This window comes from Musca autumnalis, unplaced genomic scaffold, assembly GCF_047663935.1.
Source record: "Musca autumnalis isolate F117 unplaced genomic scaffold, ASM4766393v1 scaffold_1, whole genome shotgun sequence".
Taxonomy (NCBI): Eukaryota; Metazoa; Arthropoda; class Insecta; order Diptera; family Muscidae; genus Musca; species Musca autumnalis.
This window is the reverse complement of record NW_027411644.1, coordinates 145,815,182-145,834,786: the sequence shown is the minus strand read 5'-3', so window position 1 is coordinate 145,834,786 and position 19,605 is coordinate 145,815,182. Positions and strand designations below refer to the sequence as shown.

Sequence of the window (19,605 nt, the reverse complement as noted above, 5' to 3'; positions counted from 1 at the left end):
CTCTGTCATGATTAAATTTAATGGACAATTTTTGTAATTTGTGTTAATGAATTGTTTTACGCAAATAATAAATGCATATTATTTTTTCTGGAATATTTTGCAATGGCTTGGATTTTTATAGCATCTTTATAGCATTTAAATTCAATCCAAAACACTGCATCAAAAGCCGTGATTTGGATCGAAAATCGACTGCATGCTAGCTGTATGCTGTGGGAGCAAACCAGAGTGCATCCTAGTTGCGCGCTCTCTTGCAAAATTCATAAGTGAATTCATAGGAAAAAGATGCACTCCAACGGCACTTGTACTGTACACTTGTAGCGATTAAACTGCATCCATGGATGTAAACTTTTTGCTGGGATTTATACAGTGTTGGTCACAGAATTAGCACACCCCTTTGGTGCAAAATGATTTCAGTCATCTAAGAGTTCTGATAGGACAAATTGAAATATCTTCGTAAACAAAATCCTTTTCTATAATGTATTTAACAGATTTAATGATACAAGTTAATAGTATTATCAGTGGTTTTTTGAAAATAAAAGTTTTGTGAAGACGCCCAAATTATCAAGGGGACATTTAATTAGCACACCATAAGATTTTTTAATTTAATTCAGTTAATATACAAAAATTAATTTATATTGATGTTAATTCATATTCAAAACGTATTGAACAAATCATTTTTTGAAAGAAAAAATAATTTATCACCCTGGAATCTCAAAATATATCCCAATAGCGGACCATTTTTTGTAATGTACACTTAAACGTCATAAAGTCGCCAAAACTTTAAAAACAAATGTACAATTGGATCAGAAACTATTGGAATTGTTAACCGATTACCGAAATTTAAATAAAAAGTGCAAAAACTTTTCAAAAAGTGTTTAAGGTCGATGATTCATTCAAGAAAATTTTTGATTTGGAAGGGGTTTATAGAAAGAAGATCAATAAAATGCACCCTTATGTGAAGAAAAATCAACTTATAACACCATTTGTAATTCAAAATTACACGTCTGAATAACACCAAGGACCTATCATTACAAAACTGTCAATTAAGCACTAGATGAACACGTGGCACGTGGGTATGTTTAAAAGTATAACCCCTTTCTGACCATAAGGGATTTTGAGGTTTTGTGAAATTGGTTAAAATCCATGAAAGTAGGCATATACTATTGAAGATAAATGTTTTCTGGATTATTGATTTCAAATTTAATCGTTTTAAGCTCCGGGAAACATATTACCTTGCGTTCTCAGTAGACTATCTCCCATTTGCCTTATGTTTAGAAAATTATTGAAATTTGTGTAGGTCCCATAGAGATGAACATAGGTTTATCGTGACATACATCACGACATATCGGGAAAATTCAGTCCAGATGGATAAGTATTTATAAAATCAATAGCTCAACGCATCATATTACAGTTTTTTAATGAAAATTTTTGCGTCAAACGGACTTTACAGATGCACACTGCTGGTGGGTACATCCCACTATTCGCAAATTTACAAAGATGAACATGAATATGATGTTTTATTTGATGTTTCTATGAACTACTTGCCTCAATGAGTTTGTTACATATGAAAAAATCGATAAAAAAAACACTAAAAAACTGACATTTCCATCCGTCCTTGGGACCCAAGGTGTACCCCATATAATTCCCTTCTGGCACTAACATTTCGGAGACTGGAGCAGAGTATAACTAGCAGACTGGAACTTATTCCCAAACGAAAGGGATTTAAAACTGAATATGGACGAAAATATTGAAACTATTCACAATATTAGTGATTCTTTTAAGGTGTGCTAATTACGTGTCCAGTGAATTTAGGACATTTTTTACATTTTTCGAGGTTATTTAAATTGACAATTATGTTTCAGTTTCTGTATTGCGTTGTATTCTTTAAGCATACTACTGAGAATATATTAGTACAAATACTTTATTAAATACAACTACTTTTGAAGGTCTTTTTAGGCAAAATAAATGTTGGTAGTGGGGTGTGCTAATTGTGTGACCAACACTGTATATCCGACAAACACTTCCAGCAGATGAAATAAATTCATGCTTTAAGTCATCAGTTCTGGGCGTACAACTTCAAAATGACGTATCGGCACTAACATTTCCGAAGAGTTTTTGTTTATGCAGATCCTGACTAATTAGTGATGCAAGTAAAATATTACCGACTAAAAAAATAACATTTCATTTCATAACTATTTCAAGGTCCAGCAACGGGGACCGGGTCGGTCAGTATAATAGAAGAAAATTTTAAAAAAGTTAATACATAAAGTTTTTTTGTTTAATTTACTTTATTAAATATTGGATAATATGAATAGTATATGTGTGTGTATGTATGTACATGAATATAATTTTGCAAAAAAATATTTACATAATAAAAATTTCGATTTGAATTTGAGTTATTTTCTAAATATATAATACTAAGCTAAGTTTTAATAAAACGTATAATATTAACAAAGACAATTCAAATATGGCAAGTTCTCATAGCCATCCCAGAATGGTTGAGAATTAATACTTTTTTTCAGGTGAAATTCTAAAACGTGATTTTAATGTACTTGCCTTTTTTCTTTATTTTGTATTTTCGACATCATTGCTATTTTTGTGTCAGCAATTAAATGGGCACAATGTTTGTAAATGTTATTAAAATTATAAATAAAACCATATTTTAATTAATTTGTGGCATTTTGTTGGACATCAGTATTAAATACAGAAGAATATTTTTGTTTGCTTCAGAATAGCATAGGATAGCACTACTTGGATAATGTGATTTTGTTGAGAGTTGGCATTTCATTCTACTTCGTCTCACTGTTTAATATCATTTCACGTATTAAATGACCAGTGGCGCCATCTGGTTTAATTTCAATGACATCTACTTTTTCTACTGTAATTTTCATGTGTTCCGCTTTCGAGTTTGGTGTAGAGGATTCGCTTTTATTTGGAATATTTACAATTATTTCTTGAACCGTTTGATTACTTGATACGGGCTTATCTGTTCTTAAATTGCTGCCGATATCTTTGTTCTCGTGATCATGTGCTTCAGCATCTTCATCATAATCAGGTTCCACAGTTGAGGATACCACAATGGGCCTTAAACTTAATGGGAAGTCTTTGCTTGAAATACTAGATACTGTAGTACTTTCGAATGTGTCGATCGAGCCACGTTGTGATATATCGTCCACTTCATCATCAATAAGAAAATTTCTTTCGGAACTTTGTTCACTTACTTGGGAATTGACAGATTCGTGTTTGTGTAATACGGATATTTTTGGAGTATTGGGCACGTCTTCTTCTGTTGTTGTTTCTTCTATTTTATTATCCTCCTTGCTGTCTTCGGAAGTTGAATCCTCTTGATTGGCATGTTCTGTAGCTGCTTCCTCCAAAGCCTTTTCTTTTTCTATGCGCATTTTCTCTTCCATCTCTTGGAATTTTAAAGCTAGATATCTGTTAAAGAAAAAGCAAACCATTTTCGATATCGAAATTTGTTTATCTTTAAAAGTAAGTTTATTTTGCAACTTACTTATCTACCAAAGGTCCACTATAGTCTTCAGGAAATTTAGGGGTAAACGGCAATATATACTTGTACAAGCGTTCGTTCAATACATATAACTGTGCTGTCGATGCACATTTGACATTAAACCACCAATCACAGGTTAGAGCAATCTATAAAGTGAAAAAAATACATATTTGAAAGTTTAAAAAAGTATTGCAATGCTTGAAGCTTTGAAAAAATCTACATTTATAATGAAGTGATGTGAAGTGTTGTAGGAAAAACACACTATCGACCATAAAATATTATTTACGTGAAAACTGTGTTGCTCTCCAAGTTAAAACAATGGTTAAAAATGTGTTGAGCCAACAAGTTTTTTTCCTGAACTTCAAAAACCACGCATTGTACATAACTGTGCTTATCGAAAGAATTGAGCAACATGGTTCAATTGGGCAACATAGTTCTAATGTATGAAATTTTGCTATGACCACTTCGTTCACATAAAACGAAGCTGGCAAAATAAAGCCGGAATTTCGGCCTTTTTGAATTTTTATAATAATCATCGGAGTGCGGAGTGAGTGTTCTCTGCTAAGCATCCTAGTAATTTGAGTCTAAAGTCGAACATTTGATACGAAAATTTTGTTTAAAAAATCCAATTTTTTTGAGTGCAAAATTTACAGTTGTCAATTAATTTTTTTTAACCTCGCGTGAATTTTGTGAAGTCCGCGTACTAACACACGTTTCCCTTGTTGTATATATTGACACATTTTTGATGGGCATTACTGAAATCGGATGCGCATAAAAATCGTAGTCGCGTAAAAGTCGAGTCTGGCCAGGGCTTTTTTCATTTTATTTTGCATTTTAAACTGGGTAACGATTATGCTATGGATCTGAGATTTATGGTAGCTTAATGCACTTTTCTTGTCTTTCCAATGAAAACACGAAGTCAAAAGGATTAACAGAAAAGGAGTTATAAGGATTTTTCACATACATATCACATTCGGAACACCTGAGTCTGCATTAGATAAGATTTATTCTAACATTATTTAACAAAATGAATACCCATATATGGAATTTGTCGCATACCGCACCCTCTATGTATTCAAAATTACATATAACAAGTAGAAAAAGCGTTAAGTTCGGTCGGGTCGAACTTTTTATACCCTCCACCACAAATTTCAGCCATTTCGGTGGATTAATGTGGCCACAACCTTCAAAATACCGAAAATCGGAAGGTACCGCTCTATGGGGGCTATATGATGGCGTGGACCTATACCTAAAAATTTCTGGGGGAAAGTTTTATACCCCAAACGAAGACTAAACACCAAATTTCAGCCATCTCGGTGTGATAATGAGGCCAAAACCTTCAAAATACCGAAAATCGGGAGATATCGTCCTATGGGGGCTATATCAAAACGTGGACCTATATAAACATTTTATGGTAGAAATGTTTCTTAGCCTCTGGAAACACAAAAATACAAAGTTACAACCGATTCTGTTGTCAAATGGGACTAATACATTCAAAATATATTAAAATGGCGCGTATATGGGGGCTATACCAAAACGTGGACCTATATAAACCAACTTTGGTAGGAATGTTTTTTGGCCTCTGGAGACACAAAATACCAAATTACAACCAATTCGGTGGTAAAATGGGACAAATATCTTAAAAATTCCTTAAAACGACGACGCGTCACGCGTCATTTAGTATGGGGGCTATACGAAAGCGTGGACCTACATAGCCCACTTTCAATACCAAAAGTCCTACGTACAAATAATAGATTTTCCCAAAATTTCATCCACCTACGTCAATCCGTTCGGACGCTAGAGTGGTTTCCACAGACGGACGGACATGGCTATATCGATGTAGAATTGCACGCTGATCAAGAATATATATAGTTTGTGGGGTCTACAATAATTATTTCGAGTAGTTACAAACGGAGTGACAAACTTAATACACCCCCATCCTATGGTGGAGGGTTTAAAAAGGTAACAAAAGTTGAAGATGGGTGTGTACTCGGTGAACGTACCACAACCTAAATAACCCATTGGTAATAGGATTACTCTTTTACGTCAGACAATTTTACACATAACTGGACAAATAAAACCCATTACTGAACACTTCTTCTCTTTTCGTGGGGTGCATTGGTTCTAAAATAGGATTCTCCATAGGATTGGAGAGAAAATTCTTATGATGTTTGCCTTGATTTACCTCTTGTTTTCATCGTTATTGCACTGCAATAAGCTGAAGTGTTAAAATAAACTAAAAATAGTGTTGCAAATTGGAATATAAATAGGTTATTCGAGATTAGACACAAGAAAAATACTAATTTTTACTTAATGGGTACATGTCCGTTATTCGAGATTAGACACAAGAAAAATAAAAATTTTTACTTAATGGGTACATGTCCGTTTTTAGTAACTCAATCATATTATTTAAATTAATAGTTTTTCTCGAAGTTTTTTTTTTTTGTCAAATAAGGATTTTTTATATACAATTAGGATCCTTTTAATTTAATCCACGACTTTTTGTATGAAAATGTTAATAAAATTTATTACAAAAATATAAATAATTATGTGGGTCTGGCCAGACTCATTTGTTACGAATGTGACAAACAATATATGTGTCCAACGATGGGTTAATGATTTCTTGCATTTTATGACGCCCAACGGACAAAATTTGATATTTTGGGAGTAAAATATACAAAATATGACTAAAAATTTACCCGGGCCCCGAGGGTATTCCCGGACTACGTCGGTGCCCATATAGGTTTATGCTTTGGTATAGTCCAACATTTTTAACCACATTCGCACTTATTGTGGGTTCTAATTGCTTCAGAGAAATAGATCCACGTTGAATGTAATCCTTTATTCGTGAAGATGTCGAATAGTACTCCCAACAGTACTCCCATTCTGCATAAGAAGACGGAATTTTGTATACAGTAATTCTTCAAGGTAATTATTGACTCAGTAGCGGTATTCACAAACCATGGTAAAATGGTATTGTAGATTTTGTACATATTGTAAATATTGTAGATGTACAACTATTTACAATACCACAACAACAAAATATATGACCGTTTTATTTACCACAGAATTGTTAATTTACTCAACCAAAAACCATTGTAATCATTGTATTTTATTTTTACAAGTTTCTATAACGCTGATTGTTTTGCCGCTCAACCAAGTTGAGTTGCGAGTTCTATTTTATGTCGGTGTTTTGTTTTGGTGAACAAATGGGAAAAGAAAAAGAAAAGAGGCCAAGAAAAATGAATTGTTTAGGAAAAAAATCGTAATAAAACTGAAACTAAAAGATAGACTGACGACGATGTTAAGATGTTTTGATTTGTTTACAATATTCACAAAAAATACGATCACACTTGGTTGTAAAAAACCCTAGCACAAGAGTTGTATATCTACCACCAAATATCGCTAGTGTTTTTCTCTCTATAAACTACTTAAAGGCCATGTTTATATTATAACCTTTTACAGGGTTAACCTCCTTTATGAGGATTTACTTGAAATATAAGCAATGGAAATGACATTTGAAGCCCAGTGTGTTTGTTAAATCCGGTTATATATAAACGTACTATAAGGTATATAAAAATATTCTGCATGGTTTTCCATGCTTAAATGTTCCATACGCCATTTGCCCGTTTTGAGATAATCGCATTTTTTGTTTTGTGTCACAACTGTGTGGAGCTGACTAAAGCAAATATTTATATTTTTGACTTGAAATATTAATAATAGTATATAGAACATATTTGCAAAAATTTTGAGGAATATGAATTGGAATATAAAAGTTATAGAAATTTTTTTTAAAAAAGAATTTTTGTCGATTTGTTCCATATCCGCACTTATGACACAAATGTGAAATATTGTAAATCACATGGAACAAAGTGACAAAAAAAATCCATATTTGCCTCAATAAATTAAATACTTCTAAATCGAAAATTAAAATTCTGATTTTTGAAATATGTTTTTAAACTTCTAAGTTTTTAAAATATTAATTTCATAACTGAAAAAAGTTTATGCTTTTCCGTCGAGGCGTGGATATCTCGGAAACTAGAGCAGATAGAAGAAAGCCGACTAGAAATTCAGAAAGAGCATACCGGAAAACCCTAGGAACCACCTGTATCTCAAAGAGTCAAAAATGGCGTATGGAACACTTAAGCATGACACCGACGAATTCGCAAGTGTAATCTAAACGATTTCTATTAATTAAATACCTACGAAAAGAAGCATAACTCGAATCCGCGAGTGCGAATATTTCCAATCGAAAATTGTCTACTGGTCCTCTCTATTCAAAACTGGTTGTATATCCTGCTATAGTATCGATGACATATGTAAGTAAATAATATCATAAAAGTTTACTTTTTTCTGGAAGTGATAGAGTTCGTGCAAGCCATAAAAAATAATGAAAACAAAAGGTTTTCGCCGGAAGTAGGGCGATACAGACTACGACTCAGAGTCTGAATCCTACTCGCAAGCACTGTTTGAGACTAAGCAACCCATGTCTGAGCTTTGGCAAAAATGTTCTAACAATTATCTAAGAAACCAACAGTTGTGAACCCGACAAAACATGGGAACTAATATTCGGAATTTGTTTTCGCAAAAATTATGCATTAAGGGAGTTTTCAGAATTTTGTGTACTTGTTTGGACGTATTAACTTTCCGACAAAAATATCTTATCTTAAAACCGAACGTTGCTAATGAATTTCATTTTGCATTCTCGTTTTAACAACCGAAGCGGAAACATCGTGTTCAACCACCGAGTGTTCAAGTGAAATTCTTTTTTATCCAATTGTCAGCAAAAGGTTTTTTTTGAATTTGTGTTGCTGTTATTTTTGACCTGTTTTGTATTTATCCTTTGTTTGGTTTATTTCGGCTTAAGGTCAATAAAAGAATTGGTATATTTTATTTTTATTTTCCAATATTTCGGCTGCAATCTGCAGTCATCTTCAGGGAAATACTAAAAATAACACATATTAACAAATGGAAAATCGTACTAACACGCAAAATTCTTTCTTTACTGAGAAAAGCAACAGGTTTCTTACACCGTCTATGCTAAACTAAGCTTTTGTCCGTTTATGTTTATGAACTAAGTTTCTATAAATGTGTGCACAATGGTCCGTATCAGTCTTAAAATTCATTCTTTTTTCGTTTGGAACATTTATTATATTTAACATTTCTAAGGCAAACCATCTCTTGTAATTATTTTCTTGTGTCAATATTTTAACGTCTTTAAAATTTGGTTTATGCCCAGTCATAGTGCAAAGTGCTGCAAGCGCCGTCTTCTGTTCAAGTGGTTTGTCCGTTCTCTGATCAGATTTGTGTCCTGATAGCCTGGTCTAACCCAAGGATTACACATGCAAGTAACTTGCAGACAGTTGTGTATACATATTATAGTCGAAACTTCAATTTTCTCGAACTGACACTTGCATGTGTAAACGTTCGGAAAAAATTGAAGTTACTTTCAAAGCACTTACATTGATTACTGACAAGGAGATTTTCGGCAGTGAGGTTGTTAGTTGGTTTGGCAGTGAATATGTGTGAGTGTATTGGTATTTTTCGAACTGTCACTTGCATGTGTAAACAGGGGGTTAAGTTTAGTCTTTGTTGTACCAACATATAATCACTGCAAGAGTTGGCTCCGTCTCCATTACAACCTATCTTATACACTACATTGCTCTTATCGTCATTGTTTATTTTAGATTTTGTTCTACTAAATAGGCTATTGACGTTATTTTTAGATTTTAGGGCTAATTGGTAGGTATCCTTATTGTAGATGTTTGAATTGCAAAGTCTCTCCGAAAGTCCAGGTATATACGTGATTGGCTTATATAGTTTTTCCACTTTCTCTTCTTTAGTGGTCTTGTTGTTAGCAAGATAAAATAACGTCATCAGGATAAGTCATAGGTTCCTGATATTGTATGTGAAAATGCGGGGATAGTCTACGGCTATTGTCCAGTGAATATATCCGACATACGAGTCCTAACATCCATGATTTTGGCATGGTCCTAAATACTATAATGATGGCAGCTACTCCTGCTCTGACAAAATTGACTGAATTAACCCTAGAAACTGACATACATGTGTGTATCATTAATGATCATAGCAAATTTAGTTAGGATATGGCTAGTTACATCGATTTCAAGGGTTAATTCACTCAATTTTGTCAGAGCAGGAGTAGCTGCCATCATTATAGTATTTAGGACCATGCCAAAATCATGGATGTTAGGACTCGTATATATTCACTGGACAATAGCCGTAGACTATCCCCGCATTTTCACATAAAATATCAGGAACCTATGACTTATCCTGATGATGTTATTTTAGTTTATAGTACTAAAATACGTAATTTTACAAAGTCCGATCTGGGTTATCAATATTTTCCCTATATAATCTTCTGAAAGAATTTATTATGAAAACACATTAATAAAATATATTTTGTGACCGCAGATAACGAAAATTTGAATAAAAACGGTATAATAAGGTCCTAAATCATATATAAAAGCGAAAGATTCTGGAGATGTTAAATATTATAGCTACAAATTTCTTTTGTTAAGAGTCTCATAATGAAATTTGATTTGGAATATTTCTTCTTTTGACACAATCCCCAAAAGTGAAATATTTTAGGAGATTTGACTCAGCAAAGACATAAAGTAATAAAGACCTGACAAAATGCATGCAACAAAACAATGTTTACGATACTTTGTATAGAAACATTACCCTTAACAGGTTGCAGTTAATTCAAAATCGCAACTAAGGAGGAACATTTCATGTAATGGTATCAGAAACGAAATTTATATATTCAAGGATCTATTCAAGAATAATTCCATGTCAATTGGATCGGTTAATTCGGTTAAATACGTAAAAATGTATAAAAGAAAAAAATGTTATATCACCATATCGTAACATAACATTATGTTAAATTCAAAAGCCATTCACTGAAGAATGATAGCAAAAGAAATGTCTTATCTTGTTGTATTTATGTCTTTGGACTCAGTATGGAATAAATTTTAATTAACAGTCTAAAAGTTTAACAAATAATTTCTACATATAATATCTATTTTTGTAATTTGTCATTTGTCATTTTCTTAGCAAAGTATTTTACTTAGATATATAGTTTGTTCTGGGCTTACAGTGAAATTTTGTGTAAAATATTTCTTGTTTTAACACCTTTCGTTTAAAACTAAATTTCATGTTACTTTCATGCATCAGCTCGAAAAAAGAACAAAACAAATTTATTGAAAAAAATATTTGGGTATTTTGTTGGCAAATTTGACGTATATATTTTCTTGATATGTATTGTAAATACATATTTTATTTATTCGGCGACTTATATTAAAATTTGATGGAGAATTTTTGTCTTTGACGTCTTCCATCTAGAATGAAGTTTTTTTGGGACAAACTTAATAAACTCAGATAAAGTACAACATTAACCCTAAAATGTGATTTTATTTTTGGCAGATTCCTGGCGTTTAGGTACGATTTAGAGTTTTGGTGTATTCGGGGACCTATAGTAAAATGTTATGACAAATAATTTTGTAAAATTTTGGTCTGATGCGATCACATTTTAAAGGAGTTTTTAAACGTTTTTGAAAAAAGGGACCATAAAGACCCGTTTAGTGACTCTCATGAGGGTTAATTTTTTTTCCATAAAAAGATACCCCGCATTGTTGTCAGTAATATTGCCAAAGACACTTTAGGCCCATGCAAGGATTCCAAGGAATCTGATGTCGAATATTTGAAAACCTGTAGAAATGGGCGGAACTTGTCACGCATATTTAGGTTACTCCGCGAGGTAAACTTTCAAAACGCCGATACACGTGTCTTCTTTTTTTCGGTCCTCTTTCATAATCTGTGCGGGGTTTCTTGTAATTTTAAAATAAGTTCAATATTGTTGTACAGTGTAATAGAATACTGGCAGACAACTGCTTCACTAATATCACATGAGCTAAGATAAGACGTATTATGTCATTATGAAAGGACGCATGAATGTCGTTGTAAAAGGATCGCATTAAGTACCTTTGGTAAAAATGTCCAAAGGATCCTCGAAATTGCACCGCACTGTTACTTTTGTGAGGGAGGTGCCCTTATAGACCTTCTTGAAACTGTATGTACGTTTGGAAGAAATTTTACGATGTGCAAAGTTTCGGGTAAATCGGACAATTGAAATTTTTTGTGGGAGGTACTTGAAGGAGTAAACTGATATAGCCCGTATTCAAACCTGTTCCATGCGTGGATGAAATTTAGCGATATACAAAGTTTTTACCAAATCGATCACTAAATTCAAGAGTTATCGTGTACATCACATTAGGGAAAATTTTTGAGCTTTTGTGGGAGAGGTTCCAAAATTGTTAGCAGTCTATTGAAAATAACATGAAATAACAGGATATAGAGGCTTATCCTGTTCGTAGACTTTGAACGTGCGTTTGATACTGTGTCCCGACCTGCTTTGTGGGATACACTGAATATTAATGGGATTCCTCCGAAAATTATACGCCTGATCCGTAAGCTATATAATGGTGCAAAATGCAGAGTGCGATATAAAGGTCAAGAGACCTGTTCTGTTATATATATATATATCTATATATATAAAAGAGCTTAGTGAGTGAGTGAGTGACTGAGTGACTGACATATCATCGCCCAGACGAAACCGCTGAAGCTAAAAGGCTGAAATTTTGACTGTGGGTTGTTGTCGGTGTGTAGGGGTGAGATAAGGCTGGGTTTTTGGAAATTCGACCTATAAGGGTACGAAAAGTACTAAAAGGTACTAAATATGGTACCCTTTGTATTAGGCAAACGGGAAGAGCTAGAATTCTGAAATTTGGAATGCGGGTAACTGATGGAGAGTTAGAAAGATGTTTTGGGAGGGTTTTGGGAAATTCGACCTGTAAGTGTACGAAAAGTACTAAATTTAGTACCAATTGTATATTTTAAACGGATTTAGCTGGAAACTTGGAATTTGGTATGGAAATGAAGGTTGGGAAGTGGTGTCTATAAAAGGAAATGGTTTGTGAAATTCATACTCATGTGTACGAAAAGTACTAAATGGTACTAAATTTAGTACAATTTGGATTTGGGTGAAAGGATAGAGCTGGAAATCTGAAATTTGGATTTAAGATTACTGACGGAGTATAGGATTGAGATATAGGGGTAGTTTTGGAAATTCGTACTTATGTGTACGAAAAGTACTAAATTTAGTACAACTTGGTTTTGGATGAACGGATAGAGCTAAAAACCTGAAATTTGGAATTAAGGATACTGACGGAGTATAGGATTGCGATATGGGGGTAGTTTTCGAAATTTGTACTTATATGTACGACAAGTTCTAAATGGTACTAAATTTTGTACAACTTTGATAGAGCTGGAAACTTGAAATTTCGAATTAAGAAAACTGTTGAAGTGTACGATGGACATATGGGGTAGTTTTAGTACTAAATGGTACTAAATTTGGTACAATTTTGATTTGGTTGAATGAATAGAGCTGGAACCCAGCAATTTCGTAGACGGGAAGAGCTAGAATTTGAAATTTGGAACGAGGGTCACTGATGGAGAGTTATAGAGAGAACCCTTTGGTATGGTTTTTGGAAATTCCACCTATAAGTGTGCGCAAAGTACTGAATGTTACCAAATTTGGTACCAATTGTATATTTTTAACGGATATAGCTACAATCTTCAAATTTGGTATGTGAATCAAGGTCGGGAAGTGGTGTTGATATAAGGAAATGATTTTGGAAATTCATACTTATGTGTACGAAAAGTACTTAATGGTACTAAGTTTGGATTTGGATAGACCTGGAAAACTGAAATTTGGAATTAAGATTACTGATGGAGTGAAAGACTGAGGTAGTTTTGGAAATTCGTACTTATGGGTACGAAAAGTACTAAACGGTACTAAATTTGGTGCAAATTGGATTTGGGTGAACGGATAGAGCTGGAATCCTGAAATTTTGAATTTATTTACTTTTGGATTGTAGGATTGAGGTAGTTTTGGAAATTCGTACTTATGTGTACGAAAAGTTGTATACGGTACTAAATTTGGTACAATTTGGATTTGGGTGAACGGATAGATCTGGAATGCTGAAATTTGGAATTAAGATTACTGTTTTGGAAATTCGTACTTATGGGTACGGAAAGTACTAAATGGTACTAAATTTGGTAAAATTTGGATTTGGATAGACCTGGAAACCTGAAATTTGGAATTAAGAGTGAAGGAGTGAGGTAGATTTGGAAATTCATACTAATGGGTACGGAAAGTGTTACATGGTACTAAATTTGGTACAATTTAGATTTGGGTGAACGGATAGAGCAGGAATTCTGAAATTTGGAAATAAGATTACTGTTGGACTGTAGGATTGAGTTAGTCTTGGAAATTCGTACCTATTGGTACGAAAAGTACTAAATGGTACTAACTTTGGTATAATTTAGATTTGAGTGAACGGATAGAGCAGGAATTCTGAAATTTGGAAATAAGATTACTGTTGGACTGTAGGATTGAGTTAGTCTTGGAAATTCGTACCTATTGGTACGAAAAGTACTAAATTTGGTACTACATTTGGTACGATTTAAATTTAGGTGAACGGACAGAGCTGGAATCCTGAAATTTTGAATTAAGATTTCTATTGGGGTGCAGGATTGAGCAAGTTTTGGAAATTCGTACTTAGGGGGTACGAAAAGTACTAAATGGTACTCAATTTGGATTTGGATGCACAGAAAGAGCTGGAATCCTGAAATCTGCAATTAAGGTTACTGATGGAGTGAGGGATTGAGGTAGTTTTGGAAATTCATACTTATGGGTACGGAAAGTACTAAATGTACTAAATTTGGTACAATTTGGATTTGGGTGAACAGATAGAGATGGAATCCTGAAATTTATAATTAAAGTTACTTATGGGGTGTAAGATTGAAGTAGTTTTGGAAATTCGTACTTATGGGTACGGAAAGTACTAAATGGTACTAACGTTGGTATAATTTAGATTTGAGTGAGCGAATATAGCTGGAATCCTGACATTGGAAGTAAGATTACTGTTGGGCTGTAGGATTGAGTTAGTCTTGGAAATTCGTACTTATGGGTACGGAAAGTACTAAATGGTACTAAATTTGGTACAATTTAAATTTAGGTGGACCGATAGAGCGGGAATCCTGAAATTTATAATTAAGATTACTTATGGAGTGTAGGATTGAGGTAGTTTTGGAAATTCGTACTTATGGGTACGGAATGTACTAAATGGTACTAAATATGGTTCAATTTATATTTGGGTGAACGGATAGAGCAGGAATCCAGAAATTTCGAGTTAATGTTATTGTTGGGGTGTAGGGTTAAGGAAGTTTTGGAAATTCGTACTAATGGGTACGAAAAGTACTAAATTGTACTAAATTTGGTTCAATTTGGATTTGGGTGAACGGAGAGAGCTGGGATCCTGAAATTTAGATTACTGTTGGAGTTTAGGACTGAGATAGTTTTGGAAGTTCGTACTTATGGTTACGAAAAGTACTAAATGGTACTAAATTTGGTACAATTTAGTTTTGGATGGACGGATAGGGTAGAATCCTAAAAATTTGGAATTACTGTTGGAGTTAGTTATTGAAATTCGTACTTTTATACGAAAAGTATTAATGGTATTATGAATAGAGATGCAATTCGGAAATTTGGTATTATGGACCCTCTTGATGTGTAGGGTTGAGATATGAATGTGGTTGTGGATATACGTACAATAAGTGTACGAAAATTACAAAATGGCACAGAATTTGGTTCAAATTTTTATTGTGTAAATTAGTAGAGCTGGAAATGTGAAATTCGGTATTATGTATACGTACTTATGTGTACGAAAAATACTAAATTGCGGTTGGGATTTAATTTTGGATAAAAGTACTGAATTTGGTACCAGTTTGGCGTTGCTTGAAGGGATAAAGGTGGAATTTCGAATTGTTGTATGAGGGATGGTGTTGGTGTTTGGATATTTTGAAATGCATACAAATCCTGAAAGTAGGCTGACGGCTGGCTGACTTATTGAGAAATACGAAATGTACTAAATGGTATTAAATTTGACGTTAGTGTAGCAATGAAGCAGGGATTATATAATTAGTGTGTGCAAAGTACAAAATTGCAATAAATTTGGTATTGGGCTAAGGAATAGAAGTGGAATTCTGGTATATTATTTATTTGTCAGGTTCATTTTTAGAAGTGGTCGTGCAATAAATGTACTAGAAGTATTAAGTAATACTTAATATTGAAGCACTGGTATTGAGTGAATCGATAAATGAAATTTGTTGAATATTTATTAAAATATTTATTAAAATCCATCTTTAAATGTATGAAAGGTTTCTACATGTAATACCATTGGCATTGGGTGAACAAGTAGAGCTAAAACTGTATTAAATATTGTTTATTTGAATATTATTCCTTTTCCGCATACAAAGTAGCGGGCATTTTGCTAGTATATATATATATATACAGTCGAAATCACTTATAACGTCGGTCAAGGGATCGACCAAAATCGGACGCTATAAACGATAGTCGTTATAAACGATATTTATAAGAGAGGTGAAAAGGTGAAGACAGATATATTACGTTTATATTGGAAATGGTTCTTTTTAAAACAGTCTGTTACTTTAGTTTGGGCTTTTGAATACCAACATAAGAAACACCCCTTTAATTGACTTGAGACTACCTACATGTGAGTCGTAATTTAGTTGCCGTAATGTAGTTGTTTTAGGTTGAAAAAATATACATACAAAAAAATATTGAGAGAATTTTTTCTCCTTCGACGTTATAACCGATAGCAAAATTAAATTATTTCACAAAAAAACCGACGTTACAACCGATATGACGTTATAAACGATGACGTTATAAACAATATTTATTTGTGTGAAATATAAAGGGCAGAAATTCGGGACTTTAGGATTTCGTCGTTATAAGCGATATGACGTTATAAACGACGACGTTATAAGCGATTTCGACTGTATATATATATATATATATATATATATATGAATTGATATTTAATTTCTTTCAAGTACTGTTCGTACATGTTTTGATCGAATCACAAAAAAAAATACCTCTACATATACTTCAACAACGGCCTACTTTTTACATTTCAGTCCATGTGGGTATTATTATGGGTATTTCGAAAATTTTATCCACATTTTCCAACCGAATTTTGGAATTTGTGATATCAAAATGTAGAAAACCGATAGATTCCCCGGTCAGGCAACATCAAATTTTCGACGGTGACAAAATACTCCATAGTAATGTTGACGACATTTCCTGAGTATTTCAGCCATGTAAAACTTATGTACAAGTGGTGTCGTAAGGCACGCCGTTCGGACTCGGCGATAAACAGTAGGTCCCATATCATTGAGCTAATATGAATCGGGGTGCACTCATTGATATGAGAGAAGTCTCCCTTGTCCCGTCTGGGATATTTGTGGAACAATTATTACATTATTTAGAAACCGAATTCGTGTTAACATGGAAACAATAGTACATTATTCAGTACAATTTTTAGAATCCGGAACCTTAGCTCATATGTTACAGTTTTAGCTCTACTTATTCACCCAATACATGTAGAAACCTTTCATACATTTAAATGTGGATTTTAATAAACATTCTGATCCAATCTCAACAGTGATCCTCACAAAAAATTTCATTTATCGATTCACTCAATACCAGTGCTTCAATATTTAGCATTACTTAATACTTCCAGTATATTTATTGTACGACCACTTCTTACAATGAACCTAACAAATAAATAATATACCAGAATTCCACTTCCTTTCCTTAGCCCAATATCAAATTTATTGCAATTTTGTACTTTGCACACATTAATTATATAATCCCAGCTTCATTGGTACACCAACGTCAAATTTAATACCATTCAGTACATTTCGTATTTCTCAATAAGTCAGCCAGCCTTCAGCCTAATTTCGGAATTTGTATGCATTTCAAAAAATCCTTATCTAAACACCATCACCATCCCTCATACAATTCAAAATTCCTCCTATATCCCTTCAAGCAATGCCAAACTGGTACCAAATTCAGTACTTATAATATGTATAAGTTAAAAAACTACTGCCTTTTATTCAAACCTAAATCCCAACCACAATTTAGTATTTTTCGTATACAAAAATACGTATACATAATTCCGAATTTCACAATTTCAGCTCTACTAATTTACACAATAAAAAATTTAACCAAATTCTGTGCCATTTTGTAATTTTCGTACAATTATTGTACGTATATCCACAACCACATCCATATCTCAACCCTACACATCAAGAGGGTCTATAATACCAAATTTCCGAATTCCATCTCTATTCATAATACCATTAATACTTTTCGTATGAAAGTACGAATTTCAATAAGTATCTCCAACAATAATTCCAAATTTCAGGATTCTATCCTATCCGTCCATCCAAAACTAAATTGTACAATATTTAGTACCATTTAGTACTTTTCGTAACCATAAGTACGAACTTCCAAAACTATCTCAGTTTTACACTCCAACAGTAATCTAAATTTTAGGATTCCAGCTCTCTCCGTTCACCCAAATCCAAATTGAACCTAATTTAGTACCATTTAGTACTTTTCGTACCCATAAGTACGAATTTCCAAAACTTCCTTAACCCTACACTCCAACAATAACATTAACTCGAAATTTCTGGATTCCTGCTCTATCCGTTCACTCAAATATAAATTGTACCAAATTTAGTACCATTTAGTACATTCCGTACCCATAAGTACGAACTTCCGAAACTACCTCAATCCTATACTCCATAAGTAATCTTAATTCCTAATTTCAGGATTCCAGCTCTATCGGTCCACCTAAATTTAAATTGTACCTAATTTAGTACCATTTAGTACTTTCCGTACCCATAAGTATGAATTCCCAAGACTAACTCAATCCTACAGTCCAACAGTAATCTTAATTCCGAATGTCAGGATTCCAGCTCTATTCGTTCACCCAAATCTAAATTATACCAAAGTTAGTACCATTTACTACATTCCGTACCCATAAGTATGAATTTCCTCTCTATCCGTGCATCCAAATCCAAATTGAGTACCATTTAGTACTTTTCGCACCCCTAAGTATGAATTTCCAAAACTTGCTCAATCTTACCGCAATAGAAATCTTAATTTAAAATTTCAGGATTTCAGCTCTGTCCGTTCACCTAAATTTATATTGTACTAAATTTGGTACAATGGTACTAAATTTAGTACTTTCCGTACCCATACGTAGGAATTTCCAAGACTAACTCAATCCTACAGTCCAACAGTAATCTTAATTCCAAATTTCAGGATTCCAGCTCTATCCGTTCACCCAAATCTAAATTGTACCAAATTTAGTACCATGCAGTACTTTCCGTACCCATAAGTATGAATTTCCAATACTACCTCAGTCCTTCACTCCATCAGTAATCTTAATTCCAAATTTCAGGTTTCCAGGTCTATCCAAATCCAAATTTGACCAAATTTAGTACTTTCCGCACCCATAAGTACGAATTTACAAAACTACACCCCAAAAGTAATCTTAATTCCAAATTTCAGCATTCCAGCCTTATCCGTTCACCCAAATCCAAATTGTACCAAATTTAGTACCGTATACAACATTTCGTACACATAAGAGCGAATTTCCAAAACTACCTCAATCCTACACTCCAAAAGTAAATAAATTCAAAATTTCAGGATTCCAGCTTGATCCGTTCACCCAAATCCAATTTGCACCAAATTTAGTACCGTTTAGTACTTTTCGTGCCCATAAGTACGAATTTCCAAAACTACCTCAGCCCTTCAATCCATCAGTAATCTTAATTCCAAATTTCAATTTTCCAGGTCTATCCAAATCCAAATTTCGTACCATTAAGTACCTTTCGTACACATAAGTATGAATTTCCAAAACTACCCCCATATTTCACGACTGTAATCTAAATTCCAAATTTCAGGTTTTCAACTCTATCCATTCACCCAAATTCAAATTGTACCTAATATAGTACCATTTATAACTTCTCGTACACATAAGTACGAACTTCCAAAATCTTTTCCTTATAACAACACCACTTATCAACCTTGATCCCCATACCAAATTTGAATATTGTAGCTATATCCGCTCAAA

General features: G+C 33.4%; 2 protein-coding genes across 7 annotated transcripts in view; one reads left to right on the top strand and one right to left on the bottom strand.

Annotated features, from left to right (window-relative positions):
- The window catches only part of qin (tudor domain-containing protein qin), a 462,035-nt gene that overhangs the window by 56,212 nt on the left and 386,218 nt on the right, over positions 1 to 19,605 (top strand). The gene's annotated exons all lie outside the window — the stretch shown is intronic.
- Positions 2,270 to 19,605, bottom strand: part of LOC141387473 (uncharacterized) — a 143,233-nt gene continuing 125,897 nt past the window's right edge. For all 6 annotated transcript variants that reach the window (XM_073957277.1, XM_073957298.1, XM_073957287.1 and 3 more), the window contains 2 exons: positions 3,515 to 3,657; positions 2,270 to 3,438 (listed from right to left, as the gene is read on the bottom strand). In XM_073957277.1, coding sequence (XP_073813378.1) covers positions 2,790 to 3,438; positions 3,515 to 3,657 — 792 coding nt within the window. In that variant the 3' untranslated portion in view covers positions 2,270 to 2,789. The remainder of the gene's footprint in view (positions 3,439 to 3,514; positions 3,658 to 19,605) is intronic.